This window comes from Amphibalanus amphitrite, unplaced genomic scaffold (assembly GCF_019059575.1).
Source record: "Amphibalanus amphitrite isolate SeventyFive unplaced genomic scaffold, NRLGWU_Aamphi_draft 000373F_arrow, whole genome shotgun sequence".
NCBI lineage: Eukaryota > Metazoa > Arthropoda > Thecostraca > Balanomorpha > Balanidae > Amphibalanus > Amphibalanus amphitrite.
This window is the reverse complement of record NW_024881867.1, coordinates 191,673-218,955: the sequence shown is the minus strand read 5'-3', so window position 1 is coordinate 218,955 and position 27,283 is coordinate 191,673. Positions and strand designations below refer to the sequence as shown.

Here is a 27,283-nt window from a genome sequence, read left to right as displayed (position 1 = left end):
GGGCAGTCGCGTCGTCCCGCTCGTAACAGAGCCGCCGCCATGGTTAGCGCGGTCCGAGTCGCCAGAATCAACAGAGCTCCGTGGTGGCGGCGTGTGTGGGCGACAGTGGCCAGTCGGGACAGTTAGCGTCCTGCCAGAGACCGGCAACGAGCCGTCACAAACGTACAGCGTCATCGGACAGCCCGCAGACAGTGCAGCGTTCTCCGAGCTCAGCTAAACGAGCCAACAGTCCGGCGGTTCATCTGCACGGCCGCTGCTCGGCACATCACGCCATCCCGAGAGCACGGCATGGCCCGGGGCGCCGGCCGGGCCGCGGAATTCCTGGCCGCCGCCCCGGGCGCCCCAGCCTGTCAGGTGTGGCAGAAATAATGAACACCGCCGCCGGCGCGGCGTTGCCGCCAACTGAGGCAGCCAGCGGCGGCCGGGCTGTCCACTGCACTGTGTAGCCCCAGCCGAGCGGCAGCAGCGGAATAGCGGTCCGGACCCGCTGCACCGCCCGTGCGTGAGTCGACTTAGCAAAAATCCAGTCAACAAGACGCACACACAGCTCACGGACAGCATGCAGCAGCTGTGAGTGGAGGTCGACTTTGTGGAACTGTGCGGACCGGGCCGGGGCGGTCAGCGGCGGCCCTGAGCGAGGACTGACCCCGCCGGCCGCCGCCCTGCCTCGGCTGACAGTACCGCTGCTGTCGGCCGTGCCCGGTCCTCGCGGCTCACCGTCTGTCGTCTGTGCTGTCTTTGTCCGTCCTTCGTCTCCGTCTGTTGCTCACTGTGAGCGTTTTGTCCGGGTAGCGGCCCGTCTCGCCACAGGAATCTGTTTACCGCTGCTGGCCCACTGTACCGCTGTTGCTGCACTGGTCTCGGCCGCTACTGGCTCTCCTTGAAGCAATCAGCGGCTCTCAGAACCAATGAACCGTCGCCTAACAAAGCGGCCGCTCGGATGGTGCCGAGTTTTTTTGCGCTGTCCGCGCATACCACGAGCATTGTGACGCGTCCGACGGAGCGAACACCCGCATCGATGTGGCATCGCCGACAGCCTGGGCTCCCGTGTAGCATGACGACCTGGTGGGAGTAAAACCGGCGGGGAGGGGGGGGGGGGGCAACGGTCCGACGCACAGTCGAGCGAGGGACTGCACCGATTTCAAGGCCGCCACGGTGCGTGCAGGGTCAACGGGACATCAATGGAGCCGGCCGCCCGCCTTCTGCCCGCCGTGTCCCGTGACGCAGGTGGTCCGTCGGCTCGGTCCTGTGTCCCAATGTCACCGGTCCGTGAAGCGTCCCAGTTACATGTGTTACACAGACGAGCATTGCACAGCACCGGCTACTGCATATAATCCGCCGTCTGATCCGACACAGCCATTCACCACCGCGGGGCTTCTGAGACGTCACAGGACAGCCGAGCGGCAGCGCGATGACGAACGAGGTCACTCGGCGGCCGGTGCGCTCCTGACATATACACCGGAGCACTGCGGACCGTCCTGCTCCGTGGCGCGGCCCCTCCGCGCGCTGATGACCGATTGATGGCGGACCTCTCCCCTCCGTGACGCCGTGTAATGGAGCGCGGCCGAGCCGGTCGGCCGGACACTCGGCCGCGGTGGACGGACAGGACAGATGACCGCAGTGCGTGACCAGACCGGCCGTCTGCTGCGCACCGCAGAGTAAACACAACAGAGAGTACGCAGAATATAAACACAGACAATGTCCCGTCCGGCTGACCGACCTACCGCTCCGGCTTATGCTGCTGCAGCTCTGCCGTTTCACCGCGCGGTGAGCGGACACCGTTCCAGGGCCGGTGAGATTCCTGCGTCCCGAGTGAGGGTCGCCGGTGGCCGGCGGCGGACCGAGCTCTGCCGGCCGGCTGCCGTGACCGTGGCAGTGCGGGAGGAGGGGGGGGGGGGGGGCGGCTGCACACCATCCGTCCGCCACCTGCCGCTCCTCCGGTCCCTGCTCCGTGCTCTCTGTGCTCCCTGTGCTCTCTGTGTCCTCTGGCCGCCCCCGTTCCGCCCCATCCGGTCACGGTTCGCGGGCTCTTCACGGCCTCTCCCCACCGCGCCGGTCAGGGTCACCGTCCGACGTTGAACTATTGTCATCCCGTTCTATCCGCGGTGAGCCAGCCCACCGCCCATCCGGTGCATCGGGACACGCCAGTCTGTGCCATGGGACCGCACAGACCCACTGTACCGCCACATTACACGACACAGCGCCACATATCGTCCCACAGCGCCACAGCTCCGCCCCACGGCGCCACGCGACGGCTGTTCAGGTGGCCAGGGTCAGGTATCATTAACCGCGAGTGGTCCGAACTGGGTCAGGTGACCGCGCCGCCCTCGCCGGTAATAGCCGCGCTGCAGTTCCGGCCCGTGGTCCGCTCCTGGTCCGAGCCGGGTCCACTCCGGGTCGCTCCGGAGGCGTGACCGCTGTCGGTGGCCCGGAACGGCCGGTGGTCAGCGGCGGTCAGCGGCCAGCGGTCAGCAGTTAGTGGTCTGCAGACAGCAGTGAGCAGTCAGCAGCGGTGAGCAGCTGCCGTCAGCGGGGTGCTCCCTAAGCTGACGCGGTTGCAGCGGCGGGACCCCCGCTCCCGCTCGGGGCGATCGGCGCCCCTCTGCGGCCGGCCTCTCTGGCGATTGCAGCAGCTGCTCCGAGACGCCGTGAGTCAGACAACAGCAGCAATCACCTGCTGAATATTCCTCCAACATCCGACATAAATCTCCGGCCATTCAGGACACCGTGAGGCAATCGAGCTCTCGGTACGGGTCGTCCCGAGCCGGACCGGTCGCAGATGACGTGGGAGTTTCCACAGAAGCCCGGCCAACTCTCTCCCGCGAGTTTCGGCGACCGTGGCGAACGGAAGGAACTAATCCTGACAAGATTGCGTGCGGGCTCATCACAATCAGCGGCTCACCGTTAGGGCGTGGGACAGCCGAGAAGAAGCGCCGACGCGCCGCCCGCGGCACCGTTCGCCGCCGCTGCTCACCGTTATAGGCTGGGAGCGGAGACCGCCATCCGTCTTCAGAATCGCACCGCAGGCATGATAGGGCATTGACGCGTGCGAGAATCGAATGAGACTGCGCCTGAGATTGCCGGCTCCGGGCTGTGATAGGCCATTGACGCGTGTACGGATAGAGAGGGACGGCGCCGGGCAGCCAGTGTGGCACACGGGGATGACGGTCCATTGACTGGACGCCGGTCTGAGACCTGAATGAGGCTGCACTCGGCATTCAGACTCACAGTGTGATCGGAGGGGTGACGGAGAGAAGCATTGACTCTGGCGACACCTGAATAGAGCGAGGTGGTTCTGCTGGTGCTCGGTCCACTTCAGTTGTCGCGGGTGACGCAACTCGGCGGCGTCACCTGCCGATAGGCGCCACTCGGCTGACAAACAATCGCGGACCGTGCAGCGGAGGATTGCCGCCGCTGCAGCTGCCTGTTTGTGCCGCACCGAGGAAAAGATCAGTGCTCCGACCGACACGGCGGCACATCAGATCGAACAAGGATCGGTGGCGACAGGAAAAAGGAAACGGAGCGAACATCGCCAGCCACCGCACGCCACGAGCACTGACCTGGATCGCCGGGATGGGGCTAACAATAGGCAATCGGCCGGCTTGGGCTGCCGCACGTGGTGACCGCAGCTGGAGCTGGCGGGACCGACCGGACAGGGTGGGGACGGACAGCAGGCCAGTCGTGAAATAAGGCCGCCGGCGCCGCCAGCCGTGACCGGCGAGCCGTGAGTCACCGTGAACCCCGCCGTGACCGTGGGGCGTGCAGCCGGGACCCGCCCCGGCAGGCGACTGTCGGACCGGCGAGTCTCGGAGCTATTTCGGTTCGTCTGGGGCTATTTCGGCTCCGTCAGTGTCCTCCTGCTCAGCTGGTCCATTTTCCTGTCGGCAACCCTGTCTCCCTGCAGACGTCCCGCGCCATCAAAGCCACCACAACTCTCAGAGCTCTGAGCGAGTGTACGATCACCGTCGAATCGGCGTCTTACCGGTCATAGGATGAGTGTTTTACGGCCCGTAATACGGCCCGTAAACCGTCGGAGGTGACTGGTCGCACCGAGAGGCACTGAGCTGTGGAGGGGGAGGGGGGGGGGGGTGTTTCGCTATCTCCACCCACCCGTCGAGCGGTGCCTTTCTGACGTCTGTTCCCGAGGACAGGCGGCGACAATTTGCTCTGATTAATCGCTAAAGTGAGTGAGCGTAATTGTCGACACGATTCTCTGTGCAGAAACTGGCACAAGGTGAGCAGCCGACAATTTCGGGCAGTTTGCAGTGCTTACTCGACACACACATCTCAGGTGGGGGCTTGATTCAATTAAACGGTCTAAGAGGCTCCTTGGCCTTTGCGGTGAGTTTTATCGCTGCGTTGGAAGACCGCGGGCGGGGTTTACTCACTCTGTGAACGGTGTGGTGGTGGGCTCCATCGGCCCCACACCCGTCTGTGGCCGTGAGCCTGACTACCCAACTGTGGCTAATTGAATCGGAACGGGCGGCGTGTGCTGCGCCGGCGGCGGCCGCCGAGAACAGCTGCGCCAGGGCCGCCAGTCCATTTACCGAGAACCATGTCCTTCGACGGCGGCTTACCCGAGACCAAACCTTCAATCATCCACAGACAACGCTTCATTTGTCCAATGGCGACTCACTTATTTGTTGTTTGGTGAATGCTTCATAACTGTCATTCGGCTCCAGTCGTTCTTTTCCGCCTGCTATTAACATCGCGTTGACCTTCGTTTGCTCATCTTGTCCTTCCAGCGCTGTCGTTTTTAACCTGGTGATTTAACTCGCGCTCTTCTTCCGCAGAAATGGTGACAGTCTGTTAGTGTCGCCCCTGCTCTGCGAGACTCTGCGCCACCCTCACCATGAAGACGACGGCCGTGCTGGTGACGCTGCTGACGACGACCCTGGCCTGGCAGGACGACCTGGTGCCCCTGCGGACGCTGCCCCTCGGTGAGTACCCCGTACCGAGAACTCCCCGGCGCTCTAATACAGCCCTGCTGTCCGCAGTGAATAATGCATAAGTAACGAGCGCCTTATCATGTCGGTGTATGAGGAGGGTTGAGCCACTGCGTTGTTACCTACGACTCCCATGAGGCTGTTGGGCGCTTCTGTCGGTGGTGGACATTGACACTGCTCTGGCACTGCTTTGACAAACACCTGTCTCGGAGCTGACCCGGCATCTGACCGCGCCCGTACCCAGAACGGCTTACCGCGGCTCTCAGAGAACCAGCCCGACCGCCGCCGTTCCCACAACCAAACTGGATATCGACTGTATCTGATAACCCGGTAATAGCTTTTGTCGGACACGTTACGTTGCTGCCCTTCAGTTGATGTCTCGATGTTGATCAGCCGAGCTATTACTGCCGCGTTTACGGCTATTTTTCTGTCGTGACGACATGCTCACCTTCACCGTAAGCCTCATTGCACCCGGTCTACTAGTGTCCCTTCTAATCCACACGGCCGCAGCGGCGGCAAACCCTCTCCTCACGCCGCGGTCCGAGACGAACCGTTTACGTCACGGCGGCGACGACAGACGGCCGTGATGTCATGTAACGTCACAGCTGCAGCGTGACGGGTCGTCCCGGTCTCTGGCGCCGCGGTCAGGGTGAACGGAAGAGCCATGTTGAGCGGTCTCGAGGGCGGTGTTGTGAACAACGTCCCGGCCCTGCGCCACCCTCTATCGGACCCATTAGGCGAGCAAACACTGACCATCGACCATTACGCAATGTTTGGCCGGAACCGAGTGGTCCGGCGACAACTTCCCCGTCGATTCTGTGCGGTTGCTGCCAACCCTTTTCCTCCCGACCGCACCACAATGATTTCTTAACACGGTGCTGCCTGCAGCGCGACAGCGACGTGACGCGAATGATATAACGCCGCCGCCGGCAGGGTAGGCTGTCCCGCCGGGCGCTGCCTGCGGGGTAGACTGTGCCGCCGAGCTCGGAGACTGCTACGCCGGACCAACACCTGTCGGGGAGGGGGCGCGGGTGGGAGAGGCGACGAAAGTGAGGGTGGGAGAGGGGAGGGGCCAACAGACGGCGACGACGCGTGATTTAACCAGCGGACGTGGAGCTTCGAGCACCTGTGAACGACCGCCTACGGTATAATTAACCCTGCGAACTTGCGCGAACCGCCGACGAACCCTCGGCTAACCCCACGCTAACCCCTCGCTAACCCTAGGCGAAACCGCGCCACACACCGGAAGCCGGTGTGAGAGTTTCTGGGAGCTACCGTCGACCTGAAGTCGTTCTGCAGCGGCCTGACGTTAGATTAATGTCCGGGTAACGACGACCGCTGCCCATATTTTACCATTACCGTGTCCTGTCCTATACAGACCGCTGTATCTGCGTCATCGGCACCGAGGCGGCTGAGGGCGCCTCTGGAGAGGTGGACGGGTCGCCGCCGCTCCGCTCGGCGAAAGCGTGGGTCGGGCGGCGGCGGGCGGTGCCGGACGCCGGCCGCCTCTCCGCGGTTAATTGATTGGCGGCTGTTGGGCCGGCGGCGACGACGACGGCGGCCGCCGCGCCAGACTCCCACGCTGTCGCCTCCACGAGCTGCAGTTTGAGCCGCGGGCGGTGGAGAGCGCCGAGCTCGGCCCGGCCGTCCGTCTGCCTGTCTGCTTTCGCGGCAGTCGCGTGTCTATTTATCCAGTGTCGGCTGTTTTGCTGCCCACCTTCTGAGTTCCTACGTGTACGCTCTTTGGTTTGCCCTGTCGTCGCCGGGTGACCACTCTGCCGGCGCTGCTCCGGCCGCCGCGGACTGGGTCCTGCGCGCGGTGTGGGCCCGGCCGGCGCCGTGTTTTTACCGCTCTGTGTACCGAACGCTGCGTGTGCGGCGATAGTGGCGCCCGTATCTGATTCTGGCGGCAGTCCCGGCGCGGACCAACAGGAGACCCAGACACGGACGAGACGTGGCCGATCGAGACAAACAGCGTGGGCCGCATTAGCGGCCGAGCGCGTCACAATGCCCTGCCGGCGTCCCTCGGTCAGCGCAGAATGGCCCGCGGATGCGGCCGACCCCCGCCGGTGCCGTCTTGCCGCAGAAAATGGTCGCGAAATGGGTAGGGGCCGACACAATGCCAGGTGAAAATGGGGTCCGTCTGGTTTGAATACAAAGGCGCGCCCGTTAGTCGGGCCCATAGGAAGTGCCGCGCTCGTCCCGGGGATGTCTGATGCTGGCCCGGGATTAGCCGGCAGGCCATAACGACGGCGCCAGGCTGGCTGGACCGCGACAAATCCGGCGCACCCACCGGAGGGGCGCGCCCGACCCGCCGCGTACCGCCGCCTTTTGTCGGAGACGCACGCCCGCGGTACGCGGAGAAGATCGTTAAACGGCCGATGGATCAGAAGGAAACCTGACAAGAATGGCGGCTGACGGCCGTGACGCATCGCGCCCATATCGCACGGACCCACACAATACAGCGCGCTTTCTCGGAGGTGAGCCACCAGCCGCAAAATACGGTCCTTTGCGAGCCCCCTCCGTCACGGCTCGTAACACGGAAGTGCGCCGTAATCGCTTCGTGGCTCATAAAGTAATTACTGCCCCTGACTAATTGCAGGTGCCTTACACCTAACAAAGAGCGGCGACTGGATGTCTGTCGATGAGAGGCAGCCCGATATCAGACCGCGCCGCCAGACAGTGTGGCATTAACCTGGCTGCAACCCCTCGTTTTTCTCCAGCCGCGGGAAAGAAAGCCGCCAGTTTCACCGCTCCGCGGCAGCCAGAGGGAGCCCGGAGGATGCGCGAGAGCCGCCACTTTCGGACGATAGTCGGGTGTGGTTTCTATAAGCGGTAATTGGAGGGTGCCGGGGGCATCACCTCGCCTCTCGCGGCCCGTTCGGCGCGCGTCCCGGCCGCGCCGCCGACGAGAAAGTGAGCCACCGGCCGGTCGTCGGTCAGCGATACGCATCGCTCCTGTCAGCCGCTACAGTGACCGATCTCCGGCGCGGCCGCGGCGGACCGCGCCGGGACAACGTGTTTGTACGACGCACCGCCGTCGTCGCGTGCGACGCGCCGGGTCACGCGAGCTAGACGGACCGCCACGGCCCGTGATTTCTCCCCGGAGAGACGTGTCACCGGGCCCGGAGACGCACTGATGGCTCGGAGATAGGCGCCCGCTGCCGCCTCCCGAAATACTCGGGCCGGGGAGGATGGATCAGGTGACTGGGGGCAGTGTCAGGTGACATCAGGTGCCATCAGCTGACGGCTGGGCTAATCAGTGTCATCGCCTGTCAGGGACAGCCCGGCCGGACCGGAGTATGGCGCCGACTCCCGCGTCCCTCGTCTCCCGGTCCTCGTCTCAACAGCAGGGTCCGCGCCCCTCCGAGGGAGCGGGTGGGAGGCGGCCCCCGGTCCGGTAGCCGCCACCCTGAACCCTCTGACCGCCAGGTGTGCAGCGGTCTGCGGCTGGGGCCATATGCTACTGATGGAGCTGGGGTTCTAACGAGGATACGGGAAGGGGTGCCGCCTCGTTCCCACTGTCTGCTCCGTGCTGAACCACGCCGCCTGCCCGCAGAGCTCCTCACTCAGCGGTCGGCCGGCGGGGCACAGTGCAGCAGCAGCAGCAGCAGCAGCAGCGCGGCGTGTCTCAGAGCTCATCAGACAGCTGTCGGTGCCGTGCAGGCGATAACCCTAAACCCGGCACACATTAGCCATGCTGCCAGGCCGGCATATGGCCGCTCACCACCAGCGGCGCTCAGAAAACAGCTGGTGCGCTCGGCGCTTCATGAACCCGAACGCGCAGTGTCAGCTTGCATTTACCACATGCGAGTATGACGGAGGCCTCATGGGTTTGCTGGAGACAGCCGCTAAAATCCAACTGTAAATCTGACAGTAGCGGCAATATTTGAGCGAGAAGAGCTGTGGCGCTCTGGAAACACCGGCGGCGCACTGGAGGCTGTTGTGGCGCAGCGGACGTCCGCCGGAAGGTCGGTCGGAAGCCCCCCCCCCGTCACCGGAGGGGAGGAGGGGGAGGCGTCGGCCCGTCTGAAGGCGCACCGTGGCGTCGTGCAGTCTTGCAGCTGGAGCCGGCTGTCGTTCCGCAGAAACGGAAACCCAACACCGGATGTGTAGGTTTCGCAGTTCGAGCGAATATCGCGAAAATGCCGTGCAGTGGGATCAAGTATCGAACATCATCCAGTAGTTTCTGGCAGCCAGCTCAGTTTTCTGTAACCAGCCTTCCATCATTACATAAACGAAATGAGCGAATAATACTCCTGCCAGCGAACCATCGCCGTTCCAGTCCTGACGTCCCGGCCTAGTGTGGGCCGATGTTCCCGTCTATCGCGCCGGATTAACCTGAATACCACCGGTCAGCGGTATCGCACTGCGATGACGGCCGACCGCTCGGCCTCTCATGCCGCGTACACTGAGCTGTGCGGCCTGCTGCGCCACCAACCGCGACACGAGAGTCGGCCAAAGTCGGCAGATTATCCGCGACCGGTGCGGCCGAGTGTCCGCCCCGTCCGTTTTCGAGGACGACGGATTAGTGTTAGTCGTGGCGTGTCGTCTGGTGATCCCCACACGGGTCTGCTGCAGCGAGCTGTACACAGGTGACACGTATATCGTTCGCGCTGTCGATTTTTGCCCCCGTTTCCGGGCGTGATACCTCCCCTGCTGCTGTTATCTTCCCAGCCCCGGTCGGGCCGCCCCGCGCCGCTACCGGCCGGCGAACAGTGAAGGGTGGAGTGCCATCACTGAACCCGACCACAATCGGCCGGAAGCCGCGTCTTTTGTCACGCCACCGGCTCGTGAAGGGTTGTGGAGCTAACCCCAGCCAATCTGCCTGCGCCCAGTCAACAACACGGGCATGCTGCCACTCTGACGCCGTCTCCGCTTCTGTGACCACCGCCGCCACTACTGCGACGTGTCCACTGTCCATCCCATCCCAGCGCTTATACCCCTGCTTTACATTATTCCGGCTTCCGCCACCATTCCATCAATCACGCTCAGACCGGAGTCTGTCATACTAACGAAGCGACTGTGCAATCCGTTGCTCCATTTCAAGGTGCAGCCTGCAAATCCATTAGCTTTATCCCTAGCGATGTGGGGTCATCTTGACCTACGACTTTAGTTGAAAATGAATGCCGCTGACGCTCACCCGTGCCACTGTGTCTCCCGTTCTTGTCGTGCTGTGCTGTCGGCCGGCCGGCGGTTCCGACGCTCCGCTGCCGGCGGTTCCGACGGCCCGTTGGCCGGCGGCCGCGGCGCGACGCCGGCCTAACGGCACCTAGTGGCGATGTCCGCTGATGGACACGCATCAGGACGCCGTCCGTCGTCCGCCGCCCCCGCCCCCGCCCCCGCCGCCGCCCGGCGCCGGGCGCGCGGCCAGCCGGGCAGCCGCCCAGCGCTGGCCTCCCCGTCAGGGAACACAGGACGGGACGGAGGGAGGGAGGGACGGCCGGGAAGGGACGCGATGGGACGACGTGGGAGGGCGCCCATCTTCCTGCCTATCTGGGAGGGTCGCAGGTGCCCGCTGTCTCCTCCCATATCGATCAGATAAGGGAGGGACTGAGGAAGGGTGAGAGCAAAGAAAAATGGATTTCAGATCCAGGTTGCGGTACCGGTGCAGATGAAAAATGAAACGTTTGTTGTTATGGGGCATATCAGTTCGAACCGTGCGCGTTGGGCAGCCACACCAGAGGCGCAGGCGACACGTATGTGTTATGAATACAACCCTGTTTTCCACCCGTCGGCTCTATTGCTGATGACAGGCGAACGATTGTCTCTGTAGCGAATGCTGACGTGCTGGAGACCATTGTGGTGCTCCTATCTGCGCCACATCTGCCACACCAGCGGCGCCGGGGCATAGCAAGCCGGCGAGATGGCACGATCTCCGCCCCGGGCACAATGTGTGGGCAAACATTTTTCTGGGTCGCCTGGGCAGAGACAATGGGCCACTGCAGCACGTGACCACTGGGGTAATGTGATTTTTCCGCATGGCTAACGTGCTTTCCGTTCAAGGGAAAGCCTAGGTGGGCAATGGAGGTCGTGAAACGCAAACTAGGGCTTGTTCGTTACCGGAGACTAGGAGGTAATCAGTTCAATCACCGACTCATATAATCCCCACCACCCGGTCTTCAAACAAAAATCCTGAACTCTAGTTACCACTTGGGTAAAAATATGAATACTCTGAACCACCACTGGCCGACCGCCGTGACCGGGGCACGTGCGGCGATAACCTGCCGGACCGGACCACCGCGCTAGTCCGGTCCGGTCCGGGCGCTCTCTCCAGCCCCCTCTCTCCACTGCGAACTGGCCGATACGGCGGCAGGAAGCGACTGTCGCGTGGACTTTGCAGAGAAGTCCGCGGGATCCGCTCGGGCGCACCACTGGTTTGCGGAAACCGGCGGAACTCACTGAGAGAGACGAGACCGCGCCGTTCACGTGCGGCGCTGAATCTCCCACGCCGGTGTCATTCGCGGAGAGCTCGCGAGGTCGATGGCTTCACCAGCGACGTCTGAGTCGTCTCGGCGTTGTCGGTGTCGATGGCCGGCGTGGCGGATCGCGGATCGGTCTGCGGGCGGTGAGCGCGACGGAAACGGTTACTTCGGCACCGGAAATGCGGTTCCCCATCGCGCACACGCCGCGCCAAACCATCGGAAACCATCTGGAACCTGCCGGAACCGGCGACCGACCACCGCTAAGACGCCAGATCAGACACCACGAGCTGCCCCCTCCCGCATCTCCTTCCGGCGCGTGGCGAGTCAGAGGACCGTCCGTCCGTCCAGCGCTCCGCTCAGTCCAGTCGGGACGTCGTGCGCGCCGCCGTCACCCGAGGATTTATGGCGATTACCGCGACCAACGTCGAGCGTAATCCAGGTACAGAGGACAGCCGGCGTGCCGGGCGGGACGGCTGGCCGGGCGGCTGTCCCCAGTCGGCCCTGATGGAGGGAAAGGTGGTCAGAGCAGGCGTCTAAATCTCCGCGGGCCGGCCCGGCTGAGCCCAGGGCCGAGTCACGGCGCCGCTGACGCCTAATCCCGCTGTCAGGCGGTCCAGCCAGGATGAATGGGCGGCGGCCGGCCACTCGCCCCGTCCGGGGCCCGCATAAGACCGCGGGGGCGGGATCGTGAAATCGGGAGCACCCTGGCCGTGACGACCGTGACAGGCGTGACGGGCGTGACGTCAGACTGAGTGTGACGGGTGACGACAGAGCAGGAAGCACTGCGATGAAAAAGCAGTCTGAATCGTGCCCGTTGAATTGAGTTCGTTATTTTTTGCCCGAGCTGTTACAAAACGGGAAAAGTGGCTGTGATCGATTGGGACTGTCTCGTCCTTTGGGAAGAAGCCTTAAAATAGACCGAAGTGAACCGGACTTGACCCAGCATGAACGACCACTGACCACCCATTATATACAGACCAGCGTCGGTCCTGGCGCCCGCCCAAGGACCAGTTTTTGTCACCCTGTATCGTTTTCTAGTTAGGCCTCGTCTCTCCTCAGTACGTAATAGCTGGTTTTCGGGGAACCGCCTCCTCTGTGACGAACTGACCCATTTGTCCCCAAAACGGAGCTGTGATCTAAATGGGACCGGGTTTGGGTAGAACCTGGGGCGATAGTTGGCCTCACCGAAAACATGGAATGGCGATAACCGTCCTAACGAGAACCGTTTAAACGGGCCAGTTTTACTGGGTTATGCCCGTTACGTTGGCGCCTTTTAGCCCTTTCTGACAAAGTGGTGTGATATCGGTTAATCGAATTGTCACCCGAAAGGGTTAGAAAACGTGACTGTCGTACCTTATTCGGCCAACAGTTGATTAGATCTGAAAACACAGAGAGAAACTGGATCAAACTCTTAGGAACGACAAGAGTTGAAGCTCAAAACGGGTTAGGGACGATAGGTGAATCCAAACGCCAAGCCTACCATGACCAGCATGAGTATGGGAAAGGTTTCGCCGGCTCGGAGCTCATGTGTTTTGTCACCGACAGTCTGGTTTTTACGGTGGTATCGCGCCATTTATATGTTTGTGTCGTGACGGCGAGCTGGCTCGTCTGTCACTGGTCGCCACAGCCGGCTGTGAGACATTTCTGGCGCGTCACCCTCCCCGTCCCCGCAGATCACGGGCAGAGGTGCCGTCCTGAGGTGCGGCAGGGCGCGCCGGTGCAGCGAGACGGACTGAGTGGCCCGGCCCGGACCGATTCGGCGGGGGCTGATCTGATACCGCCCACGGCGGCGATCAGCTCCGATCACTGATCAGCGCTGAGCGCTGACCGCTGACCGCGCCTCTCTGACCGGCGATCGGTCGCCGATCAGCGGACGGCCGACCGGCTGCGTTAGCCACGGTCCGGGCGGGGCACCGCGCCGCCACTTGACCCCAATCATCCCGGGCGGCCCGCAATCAGCGCCGGACGCCCCCGCCCTCACGCCGGTCACGTGACCCCGCCGGGGCGGCGCGGCGACAGTCACGTGCCCCGGGCGGCGACCACCCACAGTCTGCCTGGGCGGCGTCAGGCCGTGGCATGGGGAATGCCGGGTCAATCAGAGGGACGGGTTGCCGCCCTCCGCCGGCGGCGGGCGTCATCGCCGCCTGATGACGCCCTGGAGCCGCGGACGGCGGACTCGGTGACCCGAGGCCGTCATCCGGCGCTCTCCCGGTCCCGGATGTCGGCGGCGCTCTCACCGCTGCCGCCGTCAAACTTTTCAATGTTTGTTTACGAGTGCTACGAGCCGCATGATTCGGGCACAAAGGGCTCGAGGCGCGGTTGACCTGTCGGAGACCTGCGGCTGACCCGGCGGCGACCCCGCTCGACCCGACGCCGCCTCGCCGGTGCGTCGGTCGCTCTCTCGGCCATCCATATTGAAAGAGGTGCGTTCTTTACGACCACCGGGGTGCTAGGCGCGGGTCAGCGGCGCTTCAGGCTGTAATGCGCCATAATGGCCGTCAGTGCGCCGGACTGAGCGCGCCTCCAGCCGCCGCCGCCCGCCTACCCCGCCCGACCCGTGCCCGCCTCCGCCCGCCGCCTCCCCGCTCAACATCTCCCGCTGCCGAGAGGTCACAGTGCTCAGCCCGACGACTGGTCTCTCAGCATGTTTTGTTGGTGGAAAACACTGATGGCGCGCGCTGGGCCTGACGACATCAGTGGTAAATGATGGGTTTTGTAACGCGTAATGACTCCCCCTCCGTACGCAGGCTGTACGTGGAGAAAGCCAGTGATGAAGTGTTGAGAGTGGAGCATTTGTTAGAACGGAACTCGTCGAACAGGATGTGACGATGTGACCTGGGAACACTGAACCGTCTGTTTTTGGTCCGGCTCGGCATACTGGAGAGTGAAACAGCCGCACCATTCGTTCGCTTTCGTTTGATTCTCGCTGACAGATGGGTTCGTCGGGGCCGACGATGAGTTTGGACCCCCGCGACGGTCCGTATAGTCTAGACGGGTCGGAGACGTCAGCCGGTCTGGGTGGGACGGGCGGTGGGGGCGGAGGAGGCGGCTATTTTCGCCGCCCATTTTCTGGGCGGCGGCCGCTGTCCCCGCTGCCAGGTGGCGGTTGGCTCTGCGGTCTCTGTTTGGCCGCAGGCTGCCAGTTGTGTATCATCCATGTCCGGTGGAGAAGGCTTAAACACGGCCGGGCTCAGTCCACAGCGGCGCCCCCGCAGCGCCCGCGGCGCCCGGCTGCGGTCGGCGGCGCCCGGGGCGCCCGCTCGGGAGGCCGGTGGGCGCCGCGGGGCGCCGCACGGCTCTGCACCGGCCCAGGGTGGTCATTACGAGAGCACGTAATGGCCCATTGCTGGCGATTAGCCGGCGTTGGACGGCATCTCCGCCGCTGAGATGAACCGCGCCGGCCGCGCAGACCCGGCGACACGTCATGCCGAAGGAAGGGACCCGCGGGGCCAGCGGTGGGACCGCGGGGGGTCGGACGTGTCGCTCACTGTGGGAGCCGGATCGGAGTCGTGCCGGCCCGCGCCGGCGGCCGATCACAGAAATGCCTTCATCGGAGCCGAGATTGCGGCTCCAGCGGGCGGCGGAATTCTCCTGGGAGACGCCGCGCTCCGGCGCCGTCTCCGGGGAGCGGCCATCCCGCCGGGTGTCGACTGGCGCGCCGCCAAATTTCGTCGTTCGTCGGACGCGGCACGTCGCTCGCGACGAGCTGTCGTCAGCGCCATTACGGGCGGCCGGCTGTTGTCGGCAGCGGCGGCTTATGCCGGCAGCCCGGCAACTTTGAGATGGAAATAACCGCGGCTGGTCGGAGCCGGTGGGTCAACTTGGCGACAAGTTTGTGTGCGCTCACGGCAACGGCTTTACAGACAGGAGATTTGCTTGTGGCTGCCTCGAGGCGACGACTTGCGGGATTTTCACAGTAAATCGCTCTGAGATCGTCTAAGCGCCCAGTCAAAAGACGCCGGTGTCGGCTTGTCGGACTATCATCTCGCCGTCTGGGACTGGAACAGCTCGCCGCGGTCCCAGGTGACGGAAATGCCATCGCCTCCATCCGTCATTGCCGCTCGCCGCGTGTAGGCGAGGCTTATCGAGCGTGGCGCATCACTCGCGCGGCTTGTTCGGCGATCTCGGGGAGCGCCGACGCCGGCGGCGGCGGCCCGGAGCGTGCGGCATTTCCTAAAACCGGCCTGGGATTGTTGGTGGCGAAAGGTCAGCGTCGGGTCACAGCGCGGGGCGCGGCTGGCTGTGGGCGTGCGTGCCCCCCGGCAGTGCCCGCCGTAAATGCTCTACACGAGGCGGCTGGGAGTGGCGTGTGAGTGAGCTCGGAGTCATGGGCTGCTGCTGACTCGCCAGTCACCTGCTGACCATCCCTCAGTCAGTCTGTCTGTCAGTCCGTCAGTCTGTCAGTCCGTCAGTCTGTCAGTCCGTCTGTCAGTCCGTCAGTCTGTCTGACTTCCCTCTCCGGAGCGTCAGACGTGCGTGGTCAGCGCCGAGGCGTGATCCATCACTCGCTGACCCGCTGATGCGAATCAGCAACGGTGCAGCGCGCGCTGGCCAGATGGCATCAGCACTGCTGGCCGGCTGCTCCTGTCGGACGGAGCCGGGCCGGGCGGAGGGCCTTTCCGGCCGCGGGCGGCGGCACTGACCAGGGCCGGGGTCGGACGGGGCCCGCGGCGCCGGCGGCACCTCAGACGGCTATCGACATATCGCCCTGGCTAATTAGGCCACTGTGGGCGGCGGGCCAGCCGGCGCCGCCGGCATCGCCCGGCCGCGGGCGCCACTCGGCCGTGGCCACGGAGCCCCTGTCCACTGCGCCGCGCTGACCCAGGGTGCCCCGGCCGTGTAGCGTCTATGTAGAAGTCTCCCCGTCAGCTAGATTAGCGGTCGCGGTCCGCAGCCAGCCGAGACCGCCGGCCGATGCAGGCAGCCGCGCACCTGTCGTGCTCATCCGCCACCGTGACAGACTGTCATGGGCGATAGTTCCGTACCGTGACAGACGTCACCGTGACAGACTGTCACCGTGACGCTTCCAACCCTCACTTCCTGGTGTCCACTCCGCCTCACTCTCGGCAGCTCTTCCTGGTTGCGCAGCTCGGCACTCGCTGTCAGTAGTTGCGGCAGCTCGTCAACCAGTTGGCTCTCCGTGGAGCCATCCGCGGTGGCTCCCGGTCATCATTGCACCGTTGCACGGCTCCTAATGGGGTCGGGCCGGGGGCAAATGAAGCGCATCACCGCAGTGCCGCGGCCGGAAGGTGGTGGTGGGCGGCGGCGGTACCGTTACTCGGACCGTGTCACGTGACCACAGGACAGCTGCACCGGCCGAGTCACGTGATGGCCGCCAGCAGTGCGTGCGCGGTGGTTAGGTGAAATCAGGAGCTCTTCACTGACCGCGACCTGTGCGCTGACCGCAGAACGCCGCGCTGACCGCTGACTGTCTGACTGTCTGACCGTCTGAGCGGCTGAGCTGCTGAGCGTTGACCAGAGGCGGTCGTTTGAAATTGGTCTCGGTCGTATTTCGACCATCTAACGAAATTGGCATATTCGAAGCTCGCGTGCTCTGTGCGTGGAGCCCGCAGCCTCATCTGACCCAGAGGTCAATCCACCGCGACCCCCGCCCGCTCCATATCCGTGCCCCATTCAGGGTCAGAAGGTCACCGATTATCCCAACGAACGCGCTCTCCGGACCCGGCAGCCCGCCGCCCGATCCCGCACACGTTCCGTGCCGCGGCGCTCTCCAAGGCCAGGTGCGTCACGATCGCCTCCAGGCGGTCACTGCGCTGACACGGCGCAATTTGTGGCGCGATTAGAGACGATCCATGTCTGTCGTCCATGTGCAGGCCCGCTCCGAGTGACACTGATAGCCGCCGAGCCGGCGACGATGAGCGATCATCTGCGAGCAGCTCAAACGCAAACACGCGTCTGCGGTGGCGAGTTTATTTGGGAACGCACTTGATTGCCGGCGGTGATGGACGGCGCAGCAGTGCAGAGCTTGGCGTCCTATCCAGCAGTGGACGCAACGAAAATATAACAGTGATGTATCGCTCACAATTCCCGTTGCTAAAACAGTCTCAAAATAGGCCGACATCATGACAGGTGGTTCGGTTGTCATGTTTCGCCGTCGTCCAAACCGCATGTTTTACGCCAGACCGCGACAGGTGCTGGTATTGCGAACACTGCTTCTGAGAGACGTATGTCTGAGCAGCTCTGACCTGGTATAGTGCTCGGTGACTGATGTAACCAGGCGGTAGCTCGGTCCGACCTCTACAATGGACTTTGTTGCCGGGCGGCGTCTGGTGAGAGTCTGTCGCGATACAACGCCCGGTAGACACCAAGCCACTGCATTCTGCCCACGATAAACGCAGTTTCACAGCCAACTAACTTCACTTGAGTTAATTCCATTTGGCCTTTGCCAACTCCGTTCTACGAAACTTCACCCATTCATTGCCAGCGCCGGGCCATTCCTGGCCGCTCCCTTCACCCCCGAATTCCGTCATTCAGCACGATTTCATCTCAGACCGCGCTCTTGGCAGCTCCGGCATGCTCGAGGGTGGCGTGTAAAAAATTGATTACCACCGCGAGCGGCTCCTCAGAAGGGGGCGGTCTTCGCACGACCGACGCGGGCCCGGCCGGAGACCATTTGCATAATACCTCCGCTGCGCCCTTCCGCTACTGAGGATAACGACCGCGTTTTTTGGCAGCCTCCGAATACGGGCGTCTGGGCGGCCGGGAACGATCGTAGCCAATCGTTTCAGAAGCAGAAAACACTCGAACCGGCCGAATTCTCATCGTACCCCTCGCGTTCCGCATCCGATTCCAAACGAGTCGTATCTGCGGAAGATTGTTAACGTCGCCTTAAATCAGGCGGGCTGATTTTCTCGCGCGGCGCCGCGCCAGACGGGGGCGGCTGTTGTTCTCAGTGCAGTGTCGCAGCTCTGTGTTCAGTTTTCTCAGTGCAGTGTCGCAGCTCTCAGTGCAGTGTCGCAGCTCTGTGTTCAGTTTTCTCAGTGCAGTGTCGCAGCTCTCAGTGCAGTGTCGCAGCTCGGTGTATCAATCTCCGCTGCTTTTAGAGCCGAGCGTGCCTAATAAAAGTGGCACACCGCCGCGCGCTCCGGCGCGAGTGGTGCGTCTGGTACGTCGCTTTTCGCCGCTTTACGGCGCCGGGACGTGCCCCCTCAAACGTGGAAGGGTTGAGTGTTGACGCCGGCCGCCGCTCGCGGGACCCTGCTAACAATTAAGTTCATTGTTAGAATAGACGGGACGTTTTTGTGAGGGTGTCTGCGTCTGTATAGGAGGACGGGTCGTTGGGCCTTGGGATAGAACGTTACCATCGGCTGCTATAAGCTGTAGTGTTAAACACGACTAGCGCAAAAAGTGAGAAAACATTGTTGATCTTCAGACTTCATCCCTAACGACGTAGCCAGAATGGATTACATAACGCCAGAAAAGCGACCAGTGATCATAACACGTATCTGGTGTAGAACCCCAGACCAAACCAGTTGTGATCACATCTGGGGACGGCGTTGACCTGGGGCCAGTTCCGCGCTATAGTAGATCGGCAGATCGCCGCGTCAGACTGGTCCGGGCAGGGCGGCGGGCAGGCGGCCACTGCCGACCGGCGCGCGGCACTATCACCGCCCCGCATCGGCGGCAGGTCGGACCCGTGTGTCATGCACTGCAATCCGGTCATCAGCCTCTACGGCGGGGCGCGAGCGGCAGATCGGTGCAATCTCCGCCGGGCGTCCGGTCACCGTGCGGCCCCTTCCGGCCCCGCTCGAGCGCCGCGCACCGCCAGATCATAAGGAGGCATGACGGGCCACTTCGGACGTGACGGGCTGGAGCAGGAGAGGAGTGTGCAGCGAGCGGGGGCGGAGCAGGGAAGAGGAGGGGACACTTTAATCACACGGCGCCTTGCCGACACCGCGCCGCGCCGCCGGGACGAGTGCCGGCGTACGGGGCAGCCGGGCACTCGGGGAGAAATCGGCCAGTCATCGGCCGACCGGTTACTCGGGACGAGTCAATAGGGCGCGACGAGGGCCCGAGACCGGGCCGACGGACGATGGATGGAGGGCGATGGGCCTACGCTGCCGCCGAGCTGACGACCAGGTGCCATTGTCGGCCTGTTGTCACCCTTTGTCATCTGTATCCGTTCGAGTGGTCGGTGTTTTCCGCTGCGACAACCTTTCCCCGCCATCCTGGCCCAGATTGCTCCTTTATCCCCGGCTCCGGATTCCCGTCGTTTTCCACTCGTGCGTTTCCTAAAATCCCCACCACGCTTCCAGGCTCATCCTATTCTTTTGTGCCCTCGGAGTGGGAACGAGCTATATCCGTGCCAAAGCCGCTTCCTTTCGTTTTCTTTCCATCCCGCGCCGCCCCTCTTGTGCAGTCCATTAGACATCTCTGCCGAGCCGCTCAAAAACAATATACTTGTTGACATGGCGCCGGGCGGTGGCCGGAGCCGGGCGCGGCCGTGGTGCTGACTGGCTCCTCGCAGGGCCGCCGTCTCGCACTGCACGGCGGGACCGCTACTGGAGAGGGCGCCTGGACGGGCCTCCAGCCGCCGCCGTGTTATTATTTTTCCGTCTGGGTGGCGCTGCTGATCCGGCGGGTCGGCTGCGCTCGACGAGGCGAGTCGAGCCAGCGGCGGGCGAGGCGGGCCGCCCCTGGCCGCCCTGCCAGATGGCCTTTTTGTGGCGCCGCGCCCCAGAGGGGTCGCCGGTAACAAATCCGATCGGTGACAGCCCCCAACGGCCGGGGACCGCTGACGGCGCCCGCTGCGTCGCCGCCGGACCGCGACCGACCGGCCCGCCGAGCCTTTCGCTGAGCCAGGCGCCCATTTCGGGTGGGAGAGTTTCGATCAGACCCGGCCCGCAGGCTCGATCGGAAGCGCCGCGGTGCCCGTGACCGGGCTGGTCTGACCCGGCCGACCGGTGCCGCCGCAGCCGCCGAACGCCGGTTTCCATTTTACGCGGCGACGGTCTCGTCAGCGCCGATTCGCGCGGTGAAATCGAGCGCGCCCGGCTGTAATCAGTCGAGATCGGCGCTGGGGCCGGCGAGGGGCAGATTCGGCACCGGCCCGGCGGCCGCCGCGCCGAGCCAGACGGACCGCAGGGCTCGAAAGTGATGCAGATGGAACCACGCCTTGGGCAGAGCATGCGCCTCAGCGCCGGGTGTGGTGCTGGATTTAGTGCCGGCAGTAACCCCACCCCTTCTGCCGCTGCGGGCAGCGATGCTGCTGTCGCTTCCAGTCTGCGCTCTCTCCCAGAGAGCATATATTTCTCTCTCACGTCGTCTGCAGATCATTTCGCGGTGATTTATATGCGAATCCGGCCGCCATCTTCCCCCGGTTCAGGTGTTTCGCTCCGAGACGGTATAAGAACAGAGACGCGGCCGGCGGCTCACGGCCGGGCCTATTCTTCACGACGGTCAACGGCCGCCCAAGGTGGCGCAGCGCCGGTGGCGAACGGGTTTAAAGCGTCCACGGCGTATTTATGGCTTCACTTGACAGTGATCGATCGGACGTTTCCTCGGGTCTCCCATTTCCCTGCGCCTTCCATCTGGGCTTCCTCGGCGTCTGCCGTCGCATCTTCCGCCGCCATCGCGTCTCCGCCGGCCAAATGGACCCGGCGATAATCCGAAGGACGGCCGATTACTCTGCCGGCTAATAGCGCCTTTTTTTTGGGTGGTCCCAAGACCCGTGCCCTTGTTCGTCACCCGTCGTACCGCCGCGATCAGCCGAAAAACGTCACCTCGTCCAGCGCTGCCGAAAGCTGAACGGCTCCGGTGTCGTGATTTCGGGGGTAATTAGCCAAAGCTGCGCTATCTGGCCTAATGAGACGCACTCGGGAATAGAGCGGGCGGCGCTGCCGACGGAGAGGAGACGAGATACGACTGGCAGTTGTCTCGAGATGGTATCTGGCCCTCTGACTGCCGACCGGCCGGTGGGTCCGGAGACTCGCGGGCCAACTCCGGGTGCCTCGAAGGCCGCCCAGCCACGCCCGGGAGACTGACGAGGGCACGGCCTGGCGGACTGACGAGGCACGGTCCCGCCGCTCCAGCCCGACCACACCTCTGGTCTGCAGCGGCTGCCCGGTGATTGACGAGAACGGCCGCCGTTCCCGGCCGACCATCGGTGGTGTGACCGATCAAAACCGCCGCGATGAGGCCAAACTGGCGCAACTGGACAAAATTGGCGCTCAGCGGCGTTATGGGCGCATCATAGCAAACGACGCCGACTGGTGGCGTGGCGTGGCATTGCCCGAGACACGCCTCAGCGGCTCGGCACCGAGCTAACGCCGGGGTGCGACTGACACACTGCCCTCAGGCATGCCACCGAGCCCACTCCCCCTGGAAACAGACGAGTGCGGCGCATACCATGCGCTCCCCGACACGTGCCAACAACGACAGCACGTGTCGGCCCTCGCCACGTGAGCCCGTTTGGCGGCTAATGGCGGCTCATGGGGGGCGCCGCGGGCTCCTGACGTTCCAACGGAAGTTGTTCCTGCCTCAGCCCCCTCCGGTCGCATTAAGTCCCCGCCTCATGCACGCCCCTCGGTACGTCGATATACACCCCCTTCCCCTGTCTGGACTGCGCCCATCTCACTCCACGCTCTGAATGCATAGCCGACATATCCGCCGCCAGGAATAGACGGTGTCGGGCATCTATTCGGCGGGCGGCGGCCGTTTTCGCCGCGCCCCGACAGCCGATAATTGGCAATGGCGCAGAGAATGCCGTCTGCCGATCCGGGATCGCGGCTCGTCCCGGCCCGTTCCGCTGTTCAGCTGGGCTTAGCCCCTATCGGGAGCCGGCAATTGGCCATTGGAGGAGAGGGGATACCGACAGGGAGGCTGTTGCCGAACGAGGATCCTGTTATTTAGATAGGTATGTACGATCCCTTTGTATTACACAGATTCAATTCCTCTTTTCCGTTGTTTCTGTTTTCTGCTGCGGTTTATTATTTCCTTGACAAGTTCCAAGCTCATTTACATCGCGTGTTATTAGTTCTCGACAGAGCGAGCACGGAAGAGCGCGGCCGGCATCTCCAACGGCCGTCCTCTGACCTTCGAGGATGTCCATCAGCGCCCTGACCCCTGACCCCGTCCTCCACCCCGGGCCGCTCTCGGCGTCCGCGCGGGTCATCGGCCGACGGCAGATAATGATAGGCTCCGTCAGCTCCCCTCTCCCCGCGCCGCGCGCTCCTGGATGGATGACGCTTTTTAGGCGGCCGCGCAAGAACTCAGTCGCTTTTTCGTCGCCTGCCATTAATCTAAGCCACTCATTTGGGAGGTCGTTTTGTCGCTGGCCACTGTGTCTCCGTCACTGAGATGTCGCTACCAGCGCTGTGACGTCTACCCTGGGAGATGCGCCTGTGCTCCCACACATAGGCTGAGTGATAACATAGTTACGGCTTGTTGGTTTTAATGACCATGTAAACGCCTGGATGAGCGATTCGGGGCGATTTGGATCTGAGGTCGGCGCTCGGCCGCCCTCCCGTCCGGTCGCGGTGGACGCCGTCGTCTGCGGGGGCGGTGGTGACCTGCAGACGCCCGTTCTGGTCTGATGACCCGACATGCATGACACCACCCCGCCCTCCTGGAGTCGCGGTCAGCCGGGCCCTGGGACTGCTCTGTCGGCGGCGTGGGAGGGGCGGCAATGAGGCGCACGGCGCGGGCGGCACCTTTACAGTTAGACCGTCCCGCGCTGACCCGCCGAGTCCTGCACGCGCCGGCCGGGTCACTGCACCGCGCTGTCCTTCGCGTGCGTCTTACTTTGTAGTGAGCCGCGCGCTGAGCTCCGCCCTGCACACACGCTGCGGTCAGTGGAGACGGTCCCTGCACGGCCCGTGAGGACGGAGCGAAACGCGGCGCTCCGAGCAGGCGCTGACATACGTCTGTGCAGCGCCGGCCTGCGGTCGGTGATGACACCCATCGCTCCCGGGGCGGCAGTGGCGGTCTGCAGCTCGTGACAGCGCCGTGGGGTGATCGCCGCCGGTGGCAGCCCACCTGGCGACCGTCTCAGCTGGGGTACCGCCGCGCCCCGCCGACCGGTCAGTGGCCGCGGCCGGCTCTAACCGTTTCATCACGTCTGCTGGCCGGGAGACACCCCGCTGATGGACAATGTGCGGTCACAGGCGCTCATTTCCATTGGAGAACGGTACCTGAGCGGACGCGCGGCCATCAGTTGATGGCGAGCGCGCCCCGTGCGGCGCCCGATCAACCCATGACGGACCGTCTGTCGGTGCGCCACTCCACGGCGCAGTGCGTCACTGCACGCCGCGCTCGGTGACCGGGGTGACTGGCCGGCTATCAACTCGTGAATAGTCAAACACCTGGCCGCAGTCAATAGCCGGCCGTGGGGGAGCGTGAGTGGCCCACAGCGGGCGCTTTATACGCGCCGTCTGCAGCTAATCCCGGCACATATAGCTGATTGATCGAGTGCTTATAGACGCATTGACCACGGCTCTAATGGGGTTCCTTCATGAATTTTACGCTAATACGAGGATTACGGGAGCTCGCTGTTTTATTGACAAATTATTAGAGTCGCATTAGGAACAGTGCCGCGGGCAAGAAGGGAACACCGCCGAGCCGCTACGACGGGTCGATCAAAAGGTGTCTTTTATTAGTAGTTCGTGACACGGGCATTCCGCTTCCCATGCATTAAACCCGCCGGCAGTTGTAACTGCTCAACCTGGGCGCGGGAATGTGTGCCAGACGACAGTTCTGCGGCGATTGCGGCCCATTTGAAATACCGCCCCGCAGCGCCGGCAGCGCGGCCGGGTGTGACGGTGCACAATGCCGGTGAATAGCTCACCACCGAGTGCATAACTCGGTTAGGCTGCCAGTCATCACACGATACTCAGGCTCATACACTTCTGCCATATGCATGCTTGACCAATGCGACTCTGGCGTCGCCGACTGGGTAACCGCCGCCTCCAACACCCGGCTCTTGGTGCCCACTGTCCCTCTCCCACCGGTCCCGGTCATCTCCCGTGGTCCGCCGGACTCCGCTCGGCGGGGCGGGCCGGTCGGGACGGCTGACCCCAATTCGTTACCCCCGGCGCGGCAGGGCGGGCCGACAGCGGGGCGCCCGGCCGTGGGAACCCCTGTATTCGGGTGTAATGAAGTGCGCCGGTCACCGTATCGCCGCCGCGGCCCGTTAGCCGGCCGAGAGGGACGCCAGAGAAGCCAACCAACCGCCGCCGGGCGGCTCAGCGGCCCAGTCATCGCGGGCGCATTCCGTCCACCTAAATGCCACTGCTATAGTGGGATTGGAATGTTTTCTATCATAGCAATCATGAGGGATAAGTCAGCGTTTTCGAGCGGAGTTACCTCTTACCTGGAGCTGAGCCAGACGAATCCCGTCTCGGAAGCCGGCTGGCATTGGGCTGAAGAATGCGCCGCTGCTCCTGACCTACTACTAGCGTCACGACTCGGCTGACACTGACCCTGACTGGGAGCACCGGTCGCTCACGTTACGCCAGCGGCCACCTGCCGGCTCCATCCCGGCTGTCCGTCATCCGCCGCGGCTCCCCGGCGGCGGCTCCGCGACCCCTGACCCCTCGGCTGTCCGATCCCCTCCCCCGACCCCCTCCCGCAGCAGTCCGGCCCCAGTCAGCTTCATAAGCTGTTTTTGCTCGTGGTCGCCGCCAGCAGCGGCCCAAGGCTAGCTGGAGGCAGTTCCTCCATGAACTTTTTGACCTGGCGCCTGACGCGACTGCCAGTGAGCCGTTCGGCCGTCTCCCGGCGGAGGCGGAACCCTCGGGCCGCTGCCAGAGACGCGTCCGCGCGCGTGGCGTTAGCGCTCCATCCGCGGCGCTTTGAACCGCGCCTTGGTCGTATTGTGATTATCGGCCATTATGTGTCGGTGACCGCGGCCGCAGGCATCCGGGCCGTTCAAAGGTGATGGCGATTACATCCTCTGGGCTCAGATGAGCCGCGGCGGCGGGGCCGATACCAGGCATGCCATCTACCGACCGGCGCCCGAAGTCGCGCCGCCCCGCAGGATTCCTCCTGGCTGGAACGCGGAGTCTGTAAAAATGACACGCCAGCTGGTGGAGGAGCGGGCCGCCACAGGGCCGGCCCGCGGCGCCTATTCATGCGGCCAGTTCATTCCATTCGAATGGAGTCGCTTTGTCCGGTAATGACTGGGCCAGTCGCCGGGCCCGGCCCCGCCCAGGCAGACCAGCGGTAAAAGAGCAGCGCCGACTCCCGACAGCGGCAGCAACAACAGCTCGGCGCTCCCTGCCGGGCCGCGCCCACCCTTCCCACCGGCGGAGCCACCCGGATCCGCCGCTGCCGCTTCTCAGAGCCGGCGCGGCACGCAGCTCGGCGGTGCGTGACCCGCGCGGTTACCGGTGACCCCTGCCGCAGTGACGCGGCAGGGAACGCAGCGCCTCCCTCCGGCACGACCGCGGCGCCCTGCAGCCACCGAGCTGAGAGCGCCCGAACGGCGCGCCGCCGCTGTCCTTGTTGCTGTCGGTGGCTCACGAGCTGACGGCCGTAAACACTCGGCGGTGCAGGCGCCGACGCCAATCGACGCCTGTTTATTTGTCTAGCATGCCGGCCGCGCAATCGGCCAGATAAATGGTTTTTGCCGCGAGAATCCGCGCATCCGGTGCGCTCTGCGCGGCTGCGTGAGATGGTAATTAAGATAGCTGCCGATACTGGCCGGCTGCCGACGCTGGCCGGCGGCTGGTCGACGTCTCAGAGCGGCGCGGAACCCACGCCGCGCCGCTCACGGGTCATTAGCAGCCACTGGGAGTGGGAGTGAGACGAGTTCAGGCGGGCGCGCCTGCAAGTCACCGCCATCATCAATCATGACCATTGTACGTCGAACTGTGTTAGCTTCCTTGTCAGTTACGGGCTGACCGTCCATCGGGGCACTTAGGAGGCGTGGGGCTCCAAACGGTGGCCTGGTGGGCGCGTGCTGTTCGTGACGATCCGTGCTGCGTGCAGGGCAGTGACTGTTTAGCCGGAGAGCAGCGGCCAGTGTGGGTTGTCAGGTGTGAGAAAAGCTACGAGGTTCAACAGAGAGCGGCCACTGTCGCCAGCCATGGCCCTCCGCGCTGTGGGAGCGTTCTCGGCCGCAGTCCCAGATCGTTGTCACGTGTGAGCCGTAATTGTCACGTACAATTGTCACGTACAATGTCCACAGGAGGGCTGGATGCATTGCCGGAGACGCCAAGGCTTAGTGCTGCCACCGTCGTGGAGTGGCGCCGTAGCAGAGCCTGTGATCACAGTGAACGTGTGAAGATAGTTTGTTGGAAGTCGCCACTGTCACACGGTTGTCCTCACTTATAACGGTCGTTAACCGGAGTGGGTCGCACCATATTACCCTCGAGCCACCCTCAGGTCACGCTCACGGCTCAGGTCACCGTGAGGTCACAGTAGAGTCACGCTCGTATTCAGTTTCACGTCCGATCTTCCCCAGAGGTCCAGTCGCCCGCTCCCAGGTCACCCCACCTGGATCTGACTCACGCCACCGCTCACTGCCGCGTCACGGAGGGCAGGTCAGCGGCCCGTGGGCGGCCGGCCGTCGCCGTCGGCGGTGGCGAAGACGGACGTTCCGGCCGACCCGTCAGCCGGCTGACAGCCGCTGCAGGCCGCGCCGGTCGGCGGCGCACCGGGCGGGGGCGGCCGCCGGTAATGGATTCACCACCGGCCGGCCGGAACGCTCGGCGTGGTCAGATGACCCCAATGAGACGGCCACGCGCCGCTGCTACCTCTGCTACCTCTGCTGGTTCACGGGCTACCCCCGGGCAGGGCTGGTCAGTCAGCCAAGAGAAATGGCACGGGAATACCGCTGACCGAGGTGGCTTTTAGCGCGCCTCAGCTGCGGTTGGAAGCGCCGGTTCCTGACCGAGCGGCCGGACAGTCCGGTCTCGGACCTGGCTCACCGGGTCGGGTCACCGCAGCCGA

At 63.8% G+C, this 27,283-nt stretch overlaps 1 protein-coding gene across 2 annotated transcripts in view; it reads left to right on the top strand.

The window, feature by feature from the left end:
- The window catches only part of LOC122389799 (semaphorin-1A-like), a 68,245-nt gene that overhangs the window by 5,991 nt on the left and 34,971 nt on the right, over positions 1–27,283 (top strand). For both annotated transcript variants that reach the window (XM_043382203.1, XM_043382202.1), the window contains exon 2: positions 4,794–4,940. In XM_043382203.1, coding sequence (XP_043238138.1) covers positions 4,853–4,940 — 88 coding nt within the window. In that variant the 5' untranslated portion in view covers positions 4,794–4,852. The remainder of the gene's footprint in view (positions 1–4,793; positions 4,941–27,283) is intronic.